This window comes from Triticum aestivum, chromosome 5D (genome assembly GCF_018294505.1).
Source record: "Triticum aestivum cultivar Chinese Spring chromosome 5D, IWGSC CS RefSeq v2.1, whole genome shotgun sequence".
Taxonomy (NCBI): Eukaryota; Viridiplantae; Streptophyta; class Magnoliopsida; order Poales; family Poaceae; genus Triticum; species Triticum aestivum.
The window spans coordinates 498776696-498794593 of record NC_057808.1 but is presented as its reverse complement, the minus strand read 5'-3'; the positions used below and the strand labels follow the sequence as shown (position 1 = coordinate 498794593).

At 47.7% G+C, this 17898-nt stretch overlaps 1 protein-coding gene and 1 pseudogene across 1 annotated transcript; one reads left to right on the top strand and one right to left on the bottom strand.

Annotated features, from left to right (window-relative positions):
• Positions 1–5535: 5535 nt before the first annotated feature.
• Positions 5536–7922, top strand: LOC123125751 (sigma intracellular receptor 2). The gene is made up of 2 exons (XM_044546213.1): positions 5536–6031; positions 7624–7922. Exons 1-2 carry the CDS (start codon positions 5708–5710, stop codon positions 7786–7788), a joined length of 489 nt encoding a protein of 162 aa, XP_044402148.1. The 5' UTR covers positions 5536–5707; the 3' UTR covers positions 7789–7922.
• A 2957-nt stretch (positions 7923–10879) lies between these two features.
• On the bottom strand, positions 10880–12326 carry LOC123125750 (uncharacterized; annotated as a pseudogene).
• Between the last annotated feature and the right edge of the window lie 5572 nt (positions 12327–17898).

Below are 17898 nucleotides of genomic sequence, written 5' to 3'. Positions count from 1 at the left end.
CGGTTAGGTGGTGCACTTTGAGTGCTGGGTCTTGAGTTCTTAGAATCAAAACTCTAGGTCCGGCGTTGAACGTAGCAATGATTGCATTCCCTTGTTAATGGCATTGCCTGGAGTTTGCTCAAACTTCCCTTCAAGGTGAAAACTCATGATCTAGCATCACTAGTTTGTATCCACAAAACTATGGTTTTCCTTTTATGAAGGTACAAGGGCTTCTTGTTCCACGATAACGAAAGCACATTTTCATTATTTCATATACTAGGGTTTTTTACTTTTTAGCAACGGCGGCACTCATGCGTCGTCCCGTTCCTCAAGGCGCTGTTGTGGGAGCCCCTCTCCTATTAGCCCATGGTTGCCATCGTTGCCCGTTGATGATTATGTTTGCTGAAATTGTTCCATTGAACACATGTTTTTTTTTCCTAATATGGGTATGTGTATCCTTTTTGTCTTGAGTAGATCTTAGTATAGTAGAGTCTGGTTGTAACTGATATCTTATTGATATTATGTGAATTCACATTCATTGCAATACCTTCGCAAAGAATTGAGCTAAAAGTAACATTCAATTTTATTTCCACCCTGAGTGTGAAGTCAATCAACACCAAGAGTTTTTGTTTTCTTTACATATGTTTAACTTCTAATAAAATACAATAGGACATTCTCCTACTATGTCTTTTGAAAAACACCAAGAAGTTTTCTGTTGTTGCTCCAGTTTGCACGGACTGTTCTTTTCTTCATTTGATAGCAATATTTGGTGTATAGTTATTCATATGAAAGATGAGCAATTCACACCAAGATTGTCAACATTTCTAGAAAAACTAAATCACTCATAGTTTAAATAAATGGCGGCCGCAGTAGGAATAAATGGCCACAACAGTTGGCATGTGAAGTTTGGTGAAGGAATAACGTCGAGGCCACACACTATGTTCATTCACAGACCTTATATAAATAACTAGTTTGGCGTGCAACACAATCATGTTTGCAACAAGGGCAATGATCAAGTGAAGGAGGAGAGAAAAATTGACAAGGACGATTAGTGTCGCTGGCGGCGGTCAGATGGTGAAATCGGTTAGGAGTGAGATGCATCAGGAATTTGATCAACAGATTCAGCCGAATGAGTGGTCTAGAGTTGAGTTGTAGAGCTGGAAGTAGAATTGTACCACACACTGGCGGTGGCATGCAGATTGTTAGCATCCTTAGGAATCAAGAGAGACATGAGACAAAATGGACGAGAGGCCAATGAGCACGGTTCAGGTGTGAGCTAATTAAACGGGGCATGCAAGGAAGGAGGTACTTTGCACTCTCCATGAGAATTAAAACGAGATTGTGGACTCCTCTCCGAGGAGACGACAATGTTGGCATATATTATGCTGCTACATACATACACAACAATAATGTCTTCAGACGTTGATACTACATCAGGACCGGGGGCACATGATATGATTACGACTCGAGCAGCGACCAAGCCGACCGCGAGGCGTGGCCGGCCGGCGGAGCTCATTTGCCGTAGTCTGTTTTTTGAAATAGACTTTCGCCTGCTTTATAGATAAAACAACGGTCCACATAATCTGCATCCAAACTTCAGAAGAACGACGGCCGGAGCAACGGCACAATCATACCCAAAGAAAACATAAGAGAAATAGGAAAAAAAAAGCCACCTAGTAGCTGCCACCAAGCGGCCCTACAAGGACGACAGTCGACGCGTTGTAACCAGAAGCGCATCCATCATGAGGAAGAGACGATCGCGGTCACGCTGCCTCAAGAGCGGGTGCCAGTGCTGAAGAAAAGCAAAGAATTTGAAGGTGTCAGACGCCTGCCTCAGAAAGACCTTCTCAATCACCATTTTGTTACGTGTTGTCCAAAGAGTCCATGATATCGCCGCAAAGATAAGCCAGAATAGGCGGTGATGTTGCGTATGGCGCGTAGTCCTGGACCGGAGGAATTCCGCGAGGTTCAAGGCCTCCCAGTCGGGCCCAAGCGCCTCGCGAACGAACGTCTATAAGACCCACGCCGACATATAGAAGAATAGGATATGGGTCCCAATCTCCGATGCTGCACATAAGGGGCACAAGCCATCACCTGGGTCATGTTGCTTAAGTACCTCAGTCCCCGAAAGGATGCGCTCTCGTAATAGCTGCCACACAAAGATCCTAGTCTTCAAGGGCAGAGGGGCTTTCCACAGGGGCGAAAACCAGGAGTTGGTAGGTGACTGACATAAAGCATGGTATGTCGTGCTCACCGAAAACTCCGCCATCAGAGAGATCCACCAAGACACGGTGTTCGGATAGTCCAGTAGCACCAATGGTAAGGCAATCCGTAGTCTAGTCCAGTCGTCACTCTCTGCTTGCCCAAAAGTACGACGAAACCGAATATTGCACTATACAGATCGAAAGGCCGTGGAAACAATTAATAGTGGGTCCGAACAAGTCGAGAACAAGTCAGGGAAGCTCATTCTTTGAGGCTTGGTACCCAACCAGGGGTCCAGCCAAAATTAGGTCCCGTCCTTATTCCCTATGAAGAAGAAAATTCGTACACGGATGTCCTCCTTGATCCTTTGGATGTATCGCCAGAACTGTGATCCTCCCGAGCGAGAACATACCAGAAAAGGCTCACCCCTAAGGTATTTGCTGTCTGTCGTCGCGGCCAGCGGTATTGACTACGATCCGGGCACATAAGTACACGGGCGGAGATGAGATGAGTAAGAGGATGCTGATCCTATAGGTTCTTTTGTGGTGCGGTACTTGTTCTTCAATTAACTGACTTTTTGGCCTTTTGAAATACTTGATCGTACGCAAATAAAAATCACGTATAAGAAAATATCGCTAAAGAATCAATTAACTGACTTTTTGCTATACATGTATTTGTTGCCCCGCTGCAACAACCGTGTACCTAAAAGAAGTTAAAGTTTTTTAAAACAACGAGCCTTCCTTGTCGATTTCCATTGAAGAAACTACCAGACTTACAAATATTCAGAGAGAGAGAGAGAGAAACAAAAGAAAGGCTGGGGCAATACACGCAGAACAATTTGGAGAAAGTCAGCACACTCATAAGATACAGTACTGAACTTAACATAACAGAGAGTTTTGATGACTCGCACACAACTGAAGTAAGTCATTGTGAAACAACAGAAATAGGGAAAGCTAGCTGGTTGCGGCATTGGCGCATTGCGCAAGGTAAGGAAAAGAAAACAAGATAAGTAAATGCATGTGAAAACTTCCAGCCACCTGTGATCCTGAGAACCGTAGGACCCCATCCATGGGTTCTTGTGTAGATCAGATCTCCTACACCACATGCTTGATCTTCTCCGCGCCGAGCTCAATGCTTTCTTACTTTTAGGTTTGTCTGCAAGAATTTTCGGTTGGGGAGATGATTGCAAATATGAAAATTATTGTTGCGTTTTCTTATCAAAACATGCTACGTTTCTACTACTCTGTAAAGACATATAAGTGCAGCAAAGAGCAGTCCCTCCCATCAGTCATTTTCCCTTCTTTTCTCTTTTTTGCCGCGATGGATCAGTCATTTTCCTTTAACTGAGAGGGAACTGATCTAACCAGCCAGAAATGAGATCATGAACATCATCAGGGGGTCTCACAAGGTCAAAAGCACGGAATATCAAATTCCAAGCAAACCTAGCGAGGCTACATCCAAACAGCAGGTGTTTGATTGTTTCAGGATGGCCACACAAGTAGCATTGTTCACTGCTAGTCCAGCCTCTGTGAAGCAAATTGCCTTTGACGAGAATATTGTTTCTGATCATTAGCCACAAGAAGATTTTTCACTTTCAGTGGCATTTTGATTTTCCAAATATCTTAATATCATACAATCCCAACAGTCATAATTTGGAGGTAAAGACCTTTCACATCAAAGGTTTTTTTATTCACAATCTTCCGATTCACCCTATCAACTTCATCATTAAGCTGAAATGAATTCACTAAATTCTTCAATTCCTCCCACTACTCAGCAGTCTCTCCCCCAGAAAGTTCTTCTAAAATGCGAACATTCCCAGCCATTGGTTTTCACAAAGTGAACAGTCACTTTCCTTGTGGAGCAAATGAGCCTGGAATTCGCAAAAAAGGAAAAAAAGAAGAAGGCAAATGAGCCTGGGAAATTTATCAGCCAATGGTGAATCGCCAATCCATTTATCTTTCCAGAACAGTGTCTTTTGACCATTACCAATCCGATCACTATTTCTCTGAAACAGGTGATTGACTTACATAGCCCCTGCCTGAAGTGGGAACCACCTGTCCCATCAGGTAATCTGGAAAGGGTTTATCCTTAAGATATTTTTTGCTCAAAAGTTTCTGCCACATACCATAATTTTTTTTAAGTTTTCAAAGTCATTTCACCAGCAAGAAACTGATTCATGGCTTGCAAATCAAACATTCAAAGGCCACCACAATCCTTAGAGCATCTCCGATGGTTCCTGCATCTTCTGTAAAATAACAACCTTTAGGGAAAGTTGAACCCAAAAAATAGCTCTCTAACCGCTTTTTGTACATAAATTCTCTGAAATTTTCCCTCAATCTACGAGTAATGCAAATTTGGGAAGCTCTTGGAATAGCAAAGGAAGTAGCGGATGCAGCGCTAGTGGATTGTGCTGGTTCAACATTGATTGAATTTATGCTATGTGATCAAGCCTCTCAGCGTATGTATATGGACCCAGTTGAACTACCAGAGTTGTTTGCAACGGCATGTTGGTACATATGGTGGCAACGCAGGCAATTAGTCCGGGTGAACAAGTTCAGTGTCCAGCTTGGACTGCTCCAGCAATATACGCTTTAACCTTGAATTTTGTTAGAGCAAGAGGGATTTTGACCCAAGTTCCACATACAAACAGATGGTCTCCTGGCATGACGGGACAACAAATACTGAATGTCGACGCATCCTACTCAGAAGACGATTTCACAGGAGCTTGTGGAGCTGTGCTTCGCGATAACAGAGGAGGCTTCATCAGGGCAGCTACGGCGAGACTTGACCACGTCCCATATGTGGTTTCAGCAGAAGCAGCAGCGCTGTTGGAGGGACTAAAACTAGCACAGAGCACTGGATGCAACAATCTTTTAGTATGTATGGACAACCTGATAGTGGTGCAGGCGCTACATAGTAATGAAGGACACTCGGTGGTGGCGGCTCCTATTTTGCAAGATTGTCGAGTGATGTTGAGAGAATTCGGGAAGGCTGTGGTAGAACATTGTATTAGAAAGTCTAATATGGTTGCGCATGAGCTAGCGCAGTGGGGCGGTGCCAATGCTCCTGCCTTTTGGGTGGAGGCTCTGCCGGATTTCCTCTTTAAATTTTTAGCTGATGATGTAAGTGTCATTTGGGTTTTAATAAAGCTAGCCATAATGGTCTTTCCGTTAAAAAAAACAGCCACCACCACCCAACCGCAATTAAAGTCCGCCGCACTGCTGCCACACCCACCACGCCGCCGCTGACCACCGTCGCCAGAGTTTACCGTGGCCTACCAAAATTCACTTTTAGGGGATCTACGTGAACAAGGAAAACACCTCACCTGTCAACTTCCCCTAAATTTTGGAAACAGCCCAGTGACATTTCCTTTTATTGCCATTCTCCTGCCAAACCTAAAAATAAATAAAGTATTGCTGCAAAATACTTGTCCTTTTTCATGTTCACAAGCGCCAAGCATATCTGATCCCCTCTCGAAGTCAACAAATCGACCTACACTACACCACCTCGAGATCCCCGGCCAGCCATGGGCGTCCTCTCGGCGGTGGCGGACGCTGTGGTCGTCCTATTCTCGCTCACCATCGCAATGGCGGCCCCGCTGATCGGCGCGCAGTCCGTAATCCCGCCACACCTATACCCGGCGCCGTTGCGGGACTTCAAGCGGTGGTACGCCGCCGAGTTCGACGACTACCTCATGGCCCAGCCGCCGGCCTTCCTCCGCGGCATCTTCTGGCTCGAGATCGCCTTCCTCTGGCCCCTCTCCGTCGCCACCATCTACGGCGTCCTCGCCCGCCGCCGCTGGGCCGCCACCACCTCGCTCATGGCCGGCGTCTCCACCCTCACCTCCATGGTAACCCTCGTCCGCCGCAGCCTCCCTCTGCTCTGCTCTTTTTCCATGGTTTGAGAACATGTGCCGCCTCTGCTTCAGATCTGCAAGATGCAGAGGCCAACTCCGTGGATACTAAGTTTTGAGACCTTTTACAGTGCATCAAATATATTTGGACCGTTCATTTTATGTGATTGGAGGGTTCAGATGAGGCAATACTACAGTAGATTTCTGGTAGTATATTGAGTAATTAAGGGCATTTTAGGTAGTTAACTTTTTATCAATCAATCAGGCAGGTTCGCGCACGCAGGTCTCCTAGTGGCCAAAGTAATTTAGATTGAGTACGAGTCTCCTTGCGGGACGAACTGAACGTCGGCGCTGGCACTGCTGCTTGCCGCGTTCTCGTCCGTTGTCATCTAAGGTGAGCCGCAGTCAAAGTCGATGTCAATCATATGGCCGGACACCTCGGGCACCGGCTGGAGGCCGCACGCTTGCCCGCCTTCTACGCCATCCTCTCGATAAGGCACAATGCTTCCATGCAAAACTGTTCCTGCTCGTTGCCGCTGTCAATGTCTAGCCGGCCAAGAAGGGCCTCCATCTCGCCGGCAAACTCCATGAGCTCGGTCGTCAGGCAGAAGCCGACGAGGCTGAACCGCTGAACGGGTGCCTGGAGACGCCGTCATAGCAGGTTTCATCGGATTCATCATGGCACGACACGATGGCCTTCGTTGGTTCCTCGAGAGGCGGCGACGGGCAGAGCTCTGCAGGTGTGGGATCGAAGATGGGAACGCCGGTACAGCAGGTTCTCCTCACTTCTGCTCCTCCGACGAGTTCCTGTCGGACGGCTCGGGACAACGAGCCACCTCGACGGGAGCTGCCATATGCCCCTTGCTTGCGAGCGCCTTCGGGATGACCAGCCGCCTCGACAGGAGGTGCCCGATGCTCCTGGCCTGCGAGCGCGCAACGCCGGCAAGACCTCGTCGTTGCGGTGGCTCTCCCGCAGAGCCACTCCAGCAACCCAAGGGAACAGCGACGATGTGGGCGGCAGACTCACCCGCTAATGGCTCCACGCAAGGGGGTTCACGGAGTGTGCACCGAGGCGTCGCTCCCCTGGAACAGGAACACGTAGTCCGCCGTGGCACGCACGCGTCGCTTTGCTCGCCATCAGCCGCACCACGCACCATACGAAACTAGATTTTATTTTGTGTCGCTTTCTGCAGGCACTTGGCCGCAGTGGCTCCGGTTGGAGGTCCGCCGCCGGCGTGGAGATTTTGCGGCGGCGTGGTGTCGGGAGTAGCGGACGAATGGGTCGGCGTCGATGGGATGAGAATAACTAATTAGTTAGATCAATCAGGATTTATTAAACTGAAAACAAACAAATCTATCTTTATGTAGAATTACCAATATATCCTAGAATTTAAATTTTACCGATCCATATTAACCGTTAGATCAACTAAATACTATTCACTTTGTTGGGTAGTATGATGTACCGTAAAAACTCTCAAAGTTTTTCAGTGTCATGTCATCAATTTCAGTCACTAGCACATAAATCGCTCTGTGATGGGCCGCATTATCTTGATTTCTTTCCTGATAGTGATTGCAATTGTGTGTTTCAGTCCGCAATACTTGGTGAGATGCTGGGCTCAGGAAGGGCAACGCCGAGGCTGCTTCAGCTGTATGCTCCATACGTTGTGTTTGCCGTCATTGCAATTTTGCGCGGCCTCTGCTCATGCTCGGCGCCGCCTTCCCCTGCATCTTCTGCTCGGAAGAAGAGGGTCTAGGTTGAATTTGCATTTCGGGTACTTGGTGAAGATGTTCAAGTGTCACAAGATGTACTAAGATTTGTTGAACAGCTGTACCGTCCAGCATATCATTCCAACGACTATGTTTGGTGTGATTATAACCCTAGATATCACTCTCACAATCTAACGGAGCTACTGCAGTTTCAGTATGCAGGCAATCTAGTGTAGTGACACTCAATGGCAACTCAGATATTTTCAGTTGGACCTCAAAAGGCTGAAGCTAATCTGCGCCAGAACCGCAAATATTTTCTCAACTAAACTGGCAAACGTCCGACCAAGAACTTCAGGGAATCAGATCTACCAACAGATAAATTGATGAATTTGTAAAATTTCCTGGTACTATCATCAAGCAGCTCATAATTACTGATTATTGTGTCCTACTCCCTCCGTTCCAAAATAGATGACTCAACTTTATACAATAAAAAAAAGAATCACCCACACAACTTCAGACTATTTAAAGATTTTATAGGGAGTGGCTGGCGACTGTAAATAAATACTTGAAAAGCATCAGACCTCAAGAAGGAAATCTGCTATGGAGAGAACTTTCTGTTACGTGTTTTATAGGAGGGAAAATAGCAGGGTGTAGAGTGGAGGACATACTATCAGCAGCAGCAACACCAACTGACTCTTGTAAATTGGTAAATCTGTTGTTGGATTACAAGGCTTGTAACGATGTTAGGGCTTTAAGATTTGTAAGTGCAAAGTCTAATCTCGGAAAACTACTAATCTAAAAATCTTTAGCAGCAGCATTTTACCAAGGAATGTGCCAGTATCATTTGTTTCAACGGGCTTTTCCAGGAAGGTGCTAGCGTCACATGCAGACAGGCAAGCAGTAGATCCATGTCAGGAACATTGCACTTGACTTGAGCTAAACGGAATTTGACTACTGAAACCAGTCATACATGCATGCCGAAGTGAAGAGCATAGTATGCATTAAGCAGAAAAAAAGGGGCATGCGGCTGTTTACTAAAAGGCTCTAGGAATAACCACGGCCACTATCCACCGCAATCGCCATGGTCCGGCGCACACTCCATTTCTCCTCCCCCTTCCTCTGCTAGCTCTTAACCCTGTGTGCTAACTGCAAGTGCTAGCTCTTAATCATACCTCATGCGGGCAACCAAACAGCATGTAGTTGTATGCGCCAAGACAATGCAGGCAATCAAACAACATGCCAAAGTTGATCCCCTAATGCAGGCAGTCCATATGCAGGCAACCAAACAACTTGCAGATGTTGCATATGAGGCTGTTTTTCGAGAGTTAGGCTGAGTGGAGAAGGGTATGCAATGCAGGTACTGTAGCTGACGGCAACCAAACACGCCCATGATGGTTTATACCTTGCATATGCCCAACTGAGACAAGTATGCGATGCGAGCAACCAAACGCGTAGGACGGAGATGGGAGTCCAATACCCGACTAGGTAATCCCCATTGTCAGGCATGGGGCCAACGGGCAAAAAAAAAACTTGACGCGGGTCAGGAGGGAGCCCAGTTCATTTTACTTTTGGCATGCACTCATTATAACTCTCGCATCTGTGATTTTTTTATCCAATTAAAGAAGAGGGACGCTAGGCGCCGGCGCGCCGGCCCAACAATTGGGTCGGTCGAGCCCCAGCCGTCCGATGCAGCCGATTAAAGGCCGTCAGATGTGTCCCTTCGCCCTTCTCGCGAGTCATTTTCCCCTGAAAAACTGAACGCCCCGAGCTTGAAGCACCACCGCAGGTCCGCATCGCCCTCGTCGCCGGTTGGCACCCTGGCCGGCCATCTTCGTCGCCGGTCGGCACCCTCGCCGCCGGCCACCGCCCTCGTCCCTGTCTCTACCCGCAACCGTTGCTCTGGGTTGCAGCTCTGCCTGGCGACGTATTTAGCTCGGTGGAGATGCAGCACCGCGAGGCCGTCGGCCCCGCAGCTCCCCGGTGTCGCCGTTCCGACCATTGTCGGCATGCCATATCGATTGAAGCTTTTTCCCATGCCGCTTGAAGCTTTTTTCATGATGGTTGAAGATATTTCCCTAATTTGAAGCTTTTTTCCATGGCCATTGAAGCTTTTTTCATGGTTGAAGCTTCTCACACATCGGTTGAAGCTTTTCGCACAAATGGTTGATGCTTTTTCCGCGCGACGAGGCAACGAGCAACTGTTTTTTGCTGCAATATGGAACGAGGAAAGCTACAACCAGTAGCTGTTTTTGCTACAACCAGGAAGACGACGTAGTGTGGCCGACGATGACGGGTTGCGAATTTGTTGCAACCGCAGTGGAAAAAGCTACCACCGGCGACCGAATTTGTTGCAACTGGTATGCGGTGGTCCGACCGGCGTGCAGTGGTGCAACGAGCGGCGACATGGATTTGCTACAACCGGTGCGCTTTTTTGCTACCACCGCGGCGACATGGATTTGCTACAACCGGTGCGCTTTTTTGCTACCACCGCGATGACCGCGTGCTACGAGTGGTGCGGCGGCAGGGAACTGGCGTGATCCATCACACGGGTACTGCAACCGTCGGGGAAAAAAGCTTCAACCTTGGTGGGAAAAGCTCCAACCGTCAGGGACATAGGTACTTCCAGCGGGAGACAAACAGGGAGCTGCCAATGGGAGCGAGGGGTCGCGCGCATGGCGGAGGGCGCTGAAGTCGCGGCCGGAGACAAACTGCTGTGCAGCAATCCAACCGGCATGCGGTGGTGCGGGCGGGGGCTGATGCCTGGTTCTGCAGGTGCCCCTTGGAGTCCGCGTCGTGGGGAAGAAGATGAGGAAAAAATCAATTGGATAAGAGTGCTTCCGTCATCTGTTTTTCTTTTGAGCAGTGCTCTCGTCACCAGTACTCGCACGATCCAGCGATCGCAAGGCCCGCGTGCGTCCGGCGAAACGCTTCGGCCGGCGCCCCGGCAGCAAACGTTTCCCACCAAAGAAAGCTACGCTCAGGAAATTAAGGAACGGAAAGAAAGCGATCTAGTCGAAGCTACGGTCGGGATGTTGTATTGTTGTACGGGAAACAAGGACACGACAAATATGGAGATTAACTCTTCTTTTAGAAGGAGAATGGCTATATAAATTAATGATAAATTCACAGTGTAAAAATTTAGGACCCGAAGTGTTGGGGAGTCGCACAATCTGTCTGCATATGCGTGCGATACGGTCCGAGTGTTCTGGATGCGTCAAATTCTTCTCCTAGCAAATCTGAGCAGACGGTGTATTTTCAAATTTAAGCATTGGAACGGGCCCACTGGACCTTAGCATCAACAGCCCGAACAACGGATCCGCCATTTCCTCCCCAACCGCCTCGACTATCTCGGCCCTCGTCACGTCCCACGCCACGGCTTGGCACTGTCCCGCAAGCTTCTTTGATGGCACCGCCTTGGCCGGCGCCTGCCTCTTCGTCTTCTGGACCGGCCGCCTTTCTTCCTCGCTGCCGCGCTGGACGTCCCTGCTCTCGTCCTGATACACTCGGAAGAGAAACCCGAGGGTGCCGTCAGGGTGGCCCTTTAGGCCCTCGACGTCGGGACCCTCGGGCTGCTCGGGCAACATCGGCGACCGAAACGCCCACAGCTCGATGACAAAACGAAGGCCGTCGCTCACCGGCTCCAGCAGCTTGTTCTCGGCCACGAAGTCCTTCCAGCCGGGGCCGATGAAGCGGTACCCGCCGTTGGAGTCGAGGTACTTGAGCTTGAAGTTGAACTGGTTGTCGTGGTCGTCCATGACGCTCACGCTCAGCCCGTCGCCCCATTCATGCACGAAGTACGTCTCCTCCTCGGCGAGGAGCCAGGTGATGGGGTGGGCCTGGATGAACTCGCGCTTGCACGAGAAGAGCAGCCGGTTCTGGTTGCGCTCCACGTCGCTCTTCTGGAGGGTCTTCATGAAGACGAACTGCGGGGCCGTGGCGCCGAGCGACCTGAGGTGCTGCTGCTGCTCCACGCTGAGGTGCAGCGGCCTGTTGACCAGCGGGGCGGCGGCGCACCGTGCCGGCCGCGGTCCCTTCTTTCTACTGCTATCCCTGTTTCTGTTCCTGTTCCTATTCTTCTTCTTCGATCCCGCCGCCCCGGCCGCCGACGAGCCGGCTTCCTCTTCCTCCATGCTCGCGTACGCAACGTTGCACGCCGCAACTCGCCTAGGCCGGCTCTGAACCGGGATCGCGTGGGTGCTGCTGGTGCCCTCGCCGCCGGTGTCCACCACCACCCGTCTCTTCTTCGGTGGGACCACGAACGAACCGTCGGCGCTGCTGCGGTCGCTGCCGTCGCTCGTGGGCGCCGCCCTCTTCTTCAAGGGCAAGAGGTATTTCCGGACGTGTGATTGCGCGGCGTCAGTGTCGGCGTGTCGGAGGCCCGACGGGAAGGGATCTCCCGGGGCTTGCGCCATTGGATTGGAGATGCGAGATTTGGAAGACCTAGTAGTAGATGGTTTTGAGGAGGTTTTGCAATCGGAGCTGACGGCTTTGGCAAAGTATATATATCACTTAGTATACATATGATCGATGGCCGAAAAAGGGAGGAAGAGATGGATCGGGACTACAACTCCGCTTCAGATACGTACCGTCGTCCGTGGCATACGGGCCCTGTCTTGGAGAGAGGATAACCGGGGGAGTTGCTGTAGGAATAGGCCCTCGAGTCCGCTTCAGATACGTAACCGGCGCTGTCTTGGAGAACTGAGAGAGTCTTTGGAATAGGCCCTGGAATCCGTGCACGGTACGAACTCTCTCAGTTCATATTTTCAAAAGAAATATTCTAAAATATTTCAGATACATACACATATACTCGCTCCGTCCCAAAAGTTTACTTAGATTTGTCTAGATACACATGTATATGTGTCTAGATAAATCTAAGACAAGCTTTTTGGGATGGGGTAATATATTCTAAAGACATAAAATTACTTTAACGTTTCAAAAAAATGAATTTAAAAAATGTCGACGCATTGTAAAAAACACCCAGTGTACTTTTTAAAAATGTTGATAGCATTCAAAAAAAATGTGTGTGGCATTTTAAAAAATATATATAATTTGAAAAAATGTTTGCTCAATTAAAAAATGTTTTGTATCGTTAAAAAATGTACATTACATTTAAAAAACCACGACATCTAGAAAACATGTTATATACAATGTAAAAAAATGTATAGTTTAAAGAAAGTTTCTTACAATTCAAAAAAAAATCAACGTGCATTAACAACAAAAATTACACCTATTCAGAAAAAATTGAAAGAAAAAATGTATACGAAAAAGGTTAATCATGTGTTTGAATTTTTTTAAGCATGTATAAAGAAAGATTTAAATGTATACACTAAATGTACATTGTGTATGGAAAAAGTATATATCAAAACATATATTTGAAAAAAATGTTTATCATGTATTGTAAAAATATTAAACAAGTATAATTTTCCCAATGTATACGATGAGTGTACAATGTGTATGAAAAATGTAGACATCTGTCGAACAATTTGATAAATTAAAAGAAAAAGGGAAAAGAGAAAAACAAAATAAAATCGGTGAAAAACAGGAGAAAGAAACAAAGGAAAACAAAATAATCCAAAAGAAGAAAAGAAACTATGCAAACGGCGAAAATGATAAGAAAACACAACAGAGAAAAAAAAACTCAAGCTAGAGGCGCTATAGTACTAGGCTGGCCCACTCCCCCGCGCCCAGAGGTGAGACCGAGTTATCTATCGGTACGGGTGATATTTAGTCGGTTTTGCTGGCATGCGACTATGAACTGGTCTAAGGCCCATATGCTTTTGGCCTTTTTCCTGGGTTACGCTCCGGATTCTCCGCCACCCCCGCAGAGAAAATCATATTTAACGACAGTCAGAGCAACCTAGCTTGTTGTACATTATTTTTTTCCCTCTCCCTCCTGGGCTGCTCGCGCTGGCGGTTGCAAAGGAGAAACCCTAGCCCCGAGTGTCAGAGCTAAACCCGACAGATCTCGGGTAGGGGGTCCCGAGCTGGTGATCTTGGCTGGATGGTAACAGGAAGTAAGGAGACACAATATTTACCCAGGTTCGAGCCCTCTCGAAGATGTAAAACTCTATGTCTTGTTTGTATTGTATTGATTGTGGATGGGGTACAAAGTACAAGATGATCTACCTCATGATCGTATGAATGAATCTAACCTGCCTCTACAGACTAAAACCCTCGACTTATATAGGGACCGAGGGGTACCTAGGGTTACACATCATCGGTTGCATCTAGAGATAAACATGCCGAATATTTGAATATGTCTTGATGTATACGCCAAGTCTTTGGAGGATTCCAACTTGAGTACGCCGAGGGCCATGGCTTACGTGGCCCATTCTTCGGTTGTTGAGGGTCCTCGGCCCGGCCCATGAATGGTAGTCCAGGACACCGCCAGTAGCCCCTGAACTAGTCTTCAAGCCGAGGACCATGGATCACTCCTCGGGACAGCTTCGCCTTCTTGATCTTCAGCTTCGTAGGCGTTCGATCTTCCAATTTGATATCATATCCGAGGACTCCTTGGGATCTGAAGCGCTCATTAACCCTTCATGTTCGGCGCCTTCTTTTACTGCATCGATGTGTAAACGCGAGCAATGATATAATCCAGGTAATCGGGGCGTGTTTTAACAAGGCTCCCTATGACAATAGTGTATTTGTATTGAATCCGACAACCACTTTAACTTAATGACAAAGGATTGTCATGTGAGAGCAGTGGGTTGATCGAGCCAGGCTATGACAGCTTTAGCCCGAGAACTGAAGCGCCACCACTTACTGTGGAATCGAAAGGTCCCATCTGTTGGAAATATGCCCTAGAGGCAATAATAAATTGGTTGTTATTATATTTCCTTGTTCATGATAATCGTTTATTATCCATGCTAGAATTGTATTGATAGGAAACTCAGATGCATGTGTGGATACATAGACAACACCATGTCCCTAGTAAGCCTCTAGTTGACTAGCTCGTTGATCAATAGATGGTTACGGTTTCCTGACCATGGACATTGGATGTCGTTGATAACGGGATCACATCATTAGGAGAATGATGTGATGGACAAGACCCAATCCTAAGCCTAGCACAAGATCGTGTAGTTCGTTTGCTCAGAGCTTTTCTAATGTCAAGTATCAGTTTCTTAGACCATGAGATTGTGCAACTCCCGGATACCGTAGGAATGCTTTGGGTGTACCAAACGTCACAACGTAACTGGGTGACTATAAAGGTGCACTACAGGTATCTCCGAAAGTGTCTGTTGGGTTGGCACGAATCGAGACTGGGATTTGTCACTCCGTGTAAACGGAGAGGTATCTCTGGGCCCACTCGGTAGGACATCATCATAATGTGCACAATGTGACCAAGGAGTTGATCACGGGATGATGTGAGTTACGGAACGAGTAAAGAGACTTGCCGGTAACGAGATTGAACAAGGTATAGGGATACCGACGATCGAATCTCGGGCAAGTAACATATCGATAGACAAAGGGAATTGTATACGGGATTGATTGAATCCTCGACATCGTGGTTCATCCGATGAGATCATCGAGGAGCATGTGGGAGCCAACATGGGTATCCAGATCCCGTTGTTGGTTATTGACCGGAGAGTCGTCTCGGTCATGTCTGCCTATCTCCCGAACCCGTAGGGTCTACACACTTAAGGTTCGGTGACGCTAGGGTTATAGAGATATTAGTATGCGGTAACCCGAAAGTTGTTCGGAGTCCCGGATGAGATCCCGGACGTCACGAGGAGTTCCGAAATGGTCCGGAGGTAAAGATTTATATATGGGAAGTCTTATTTTGGTCGCCGGAAAAGTTTCACACTTTATCGGTATTGTACCGGGAGGGCCGAAAGGGATCCGGGGGTCCACCAAGGGGGTCCACCAGCCCCGGGGGGGCACATGGGCTGTAGGGGGTGCGCCTTGGCCTATATGGGCCAAGGGAACCAGCCCCAAGAGGCCCATGCGCCAAGAGATAAGATAAAAGGAGAGTCCTAAAGGGGGAAGGCACCTCCGAGGTGCCTTGGGGGGGAAGGACTCCTCCCTGGCTGCACCCTTCCTTGGAGGAAGGGCCAAGGCTGCGCCCCCCCTCTCCCTTGGCCCTATATATAGTGGGGGGAAGGGAGGGCAGCAATATCTAAGCCCTGGCGCCTCCCTCTCCCTCCCGTGACACCTCTTCCTCCCCGCTTGCGCTTGGCGAAGCCATGCCGGGATCCCGCTACTTCCACCACCACGCCGTCGTGCTGCTGGATCTCCATCAACCTCTCCTCCCCCCTTGCTGGATCAAGAAGGAGGAGACGTCCCCGCTCCGTACGTGTGTTGAACGTGGAGGTGCCGTCCGTTCGGCGCTAGGATCATCGGTGATTTGGATCACGACGAGTACGACTCCATCAACCCCGTTCTCTTGAACACTTCCGCTCGCGATCTACAAGGGTATGTAGATGCACTCCCCTTCCCCTCGTTGCTAGATTACTCCATAGATTGATCTTGGTGATGCGTAGAAAATTTTGAATTTCTGCTACGTTCCCCAACAGTGGCATCATGAGCTAGGTCTATGCGTAGTTTCTATGCACGAGTAGAACACAAAGTAGTTGTGGGCGTTGATGTTATCAATTCTTCTTGCCGCTACTAGTCTTATCTTGTTTCGGCGGCATTGTGGGATGAAGCGGCCCGGACCGACCTTATACGTACACTTACGTGAGACAGGTTCCACCGACTGACATGCACTAGTTGCATAAGGTGGCTAGCGGGTGTCTGTCTCTCCCACTTTAGTCGGAACGGATTCGATGAAAAGGGTCCTTATGAAGGGTAAATAGAAATTGGCATATCACGTTGTGGTTTTACGTAGGTAAGAAACGTTCTTGCTAGAAACCTATACAAGCCACGTAAAAACTTGCAACAACAATTAGAGGACGTCTAACTTGTTTTTGCAGCATGTGCTATGTGATGTGATATGGCCAGAAGATGTGATGAATGATATATGTGATGTATGAGATTGATCATATTCTTGTAATAGGAATCACGACTTGCATGTCGATGAGTATGACAACCGGCAGGAGCCATAGGAGTTGTCTTTATTTTTTGTATGACCTGCGTGTCATTGAATAACGCCATGTAAATTACTTTACTTTATTGCTAAGCGCGTTAGCCATAGAAGTAGAAGTAATCGTTGGCGTGACAACTTCATGAAGACACAATGATGGAGATCATGATGATGGAGATCATGGTGTCATGCCGGTGACAAAGATGATCATGGTGCCCCGAAGATGGAGATCAAAGGAGCAAAATGATATTGGCCATATCATGTCACTATTTGATTGCATGTGATGTTTATCATGTTTTACATCTTATTTGCCTAGAACGATGGTAGTAAATAAGATGATCCCTCACTAAAATTTCAAGAGACGTGTTCCCCCTAACTGTGCACCGTTGCGAAGGTTCGTTGTTTCGAAGCACCACGTGATGATCGGGTGTGATAGATTCTAACGTTCGAATACAACGGGTGTTGACGAGCCTAGCATGTACAGACATGGCCTCGGAACACAAGAGATCGAAAGGTCGAACATGAGTCGTATAGTAGATGCGATCAACATGGAGATGTTCACCGATGATGACTAGTCCGTCTCACGTGATGATCGGACACGGCCTAGTTTGACTCGGATCATGTATCACTTAGATGACTAGAGGGATGTCTATCTCAGTGGGAGTTCAATAATCAGATGAACTTCATTATCATGAACATAGTCAAAAGGTCTTTGCAAATTATGTCATACGCTTTAGTTCTATTGTTTAAGATATGTTCCTAGAGAAAATTTAGTTGAAAGTTGGTAGTAGCAATTATGCGGACTGGGTCCGTAAACTGAGGATTGTCCTCATTGCTGCACAGAAGGCTTATGTCCTTAATGCACCGCTCGGTGTGCTGAACCTCAGCGTCGTCTGTAGATGTTACGAAACATCTGACATACATGTTTTGATGACTACGTGATAGTTCAGTGCGGTTTAGAATTGTGGCACCAAAGACGTTTTTGAAACGTCGCAGAACATGTGAGATGTTCCGAAGACTGAAATTGGGATTTCAGACTAGTGCCCACGTCAAGAGATATGAGACCTCTGACAAGTTTCTTAAGCCTGCAAACTAAGGGAGAAAAGCTCAATTGTTGAGCGTGTGCTCAGAT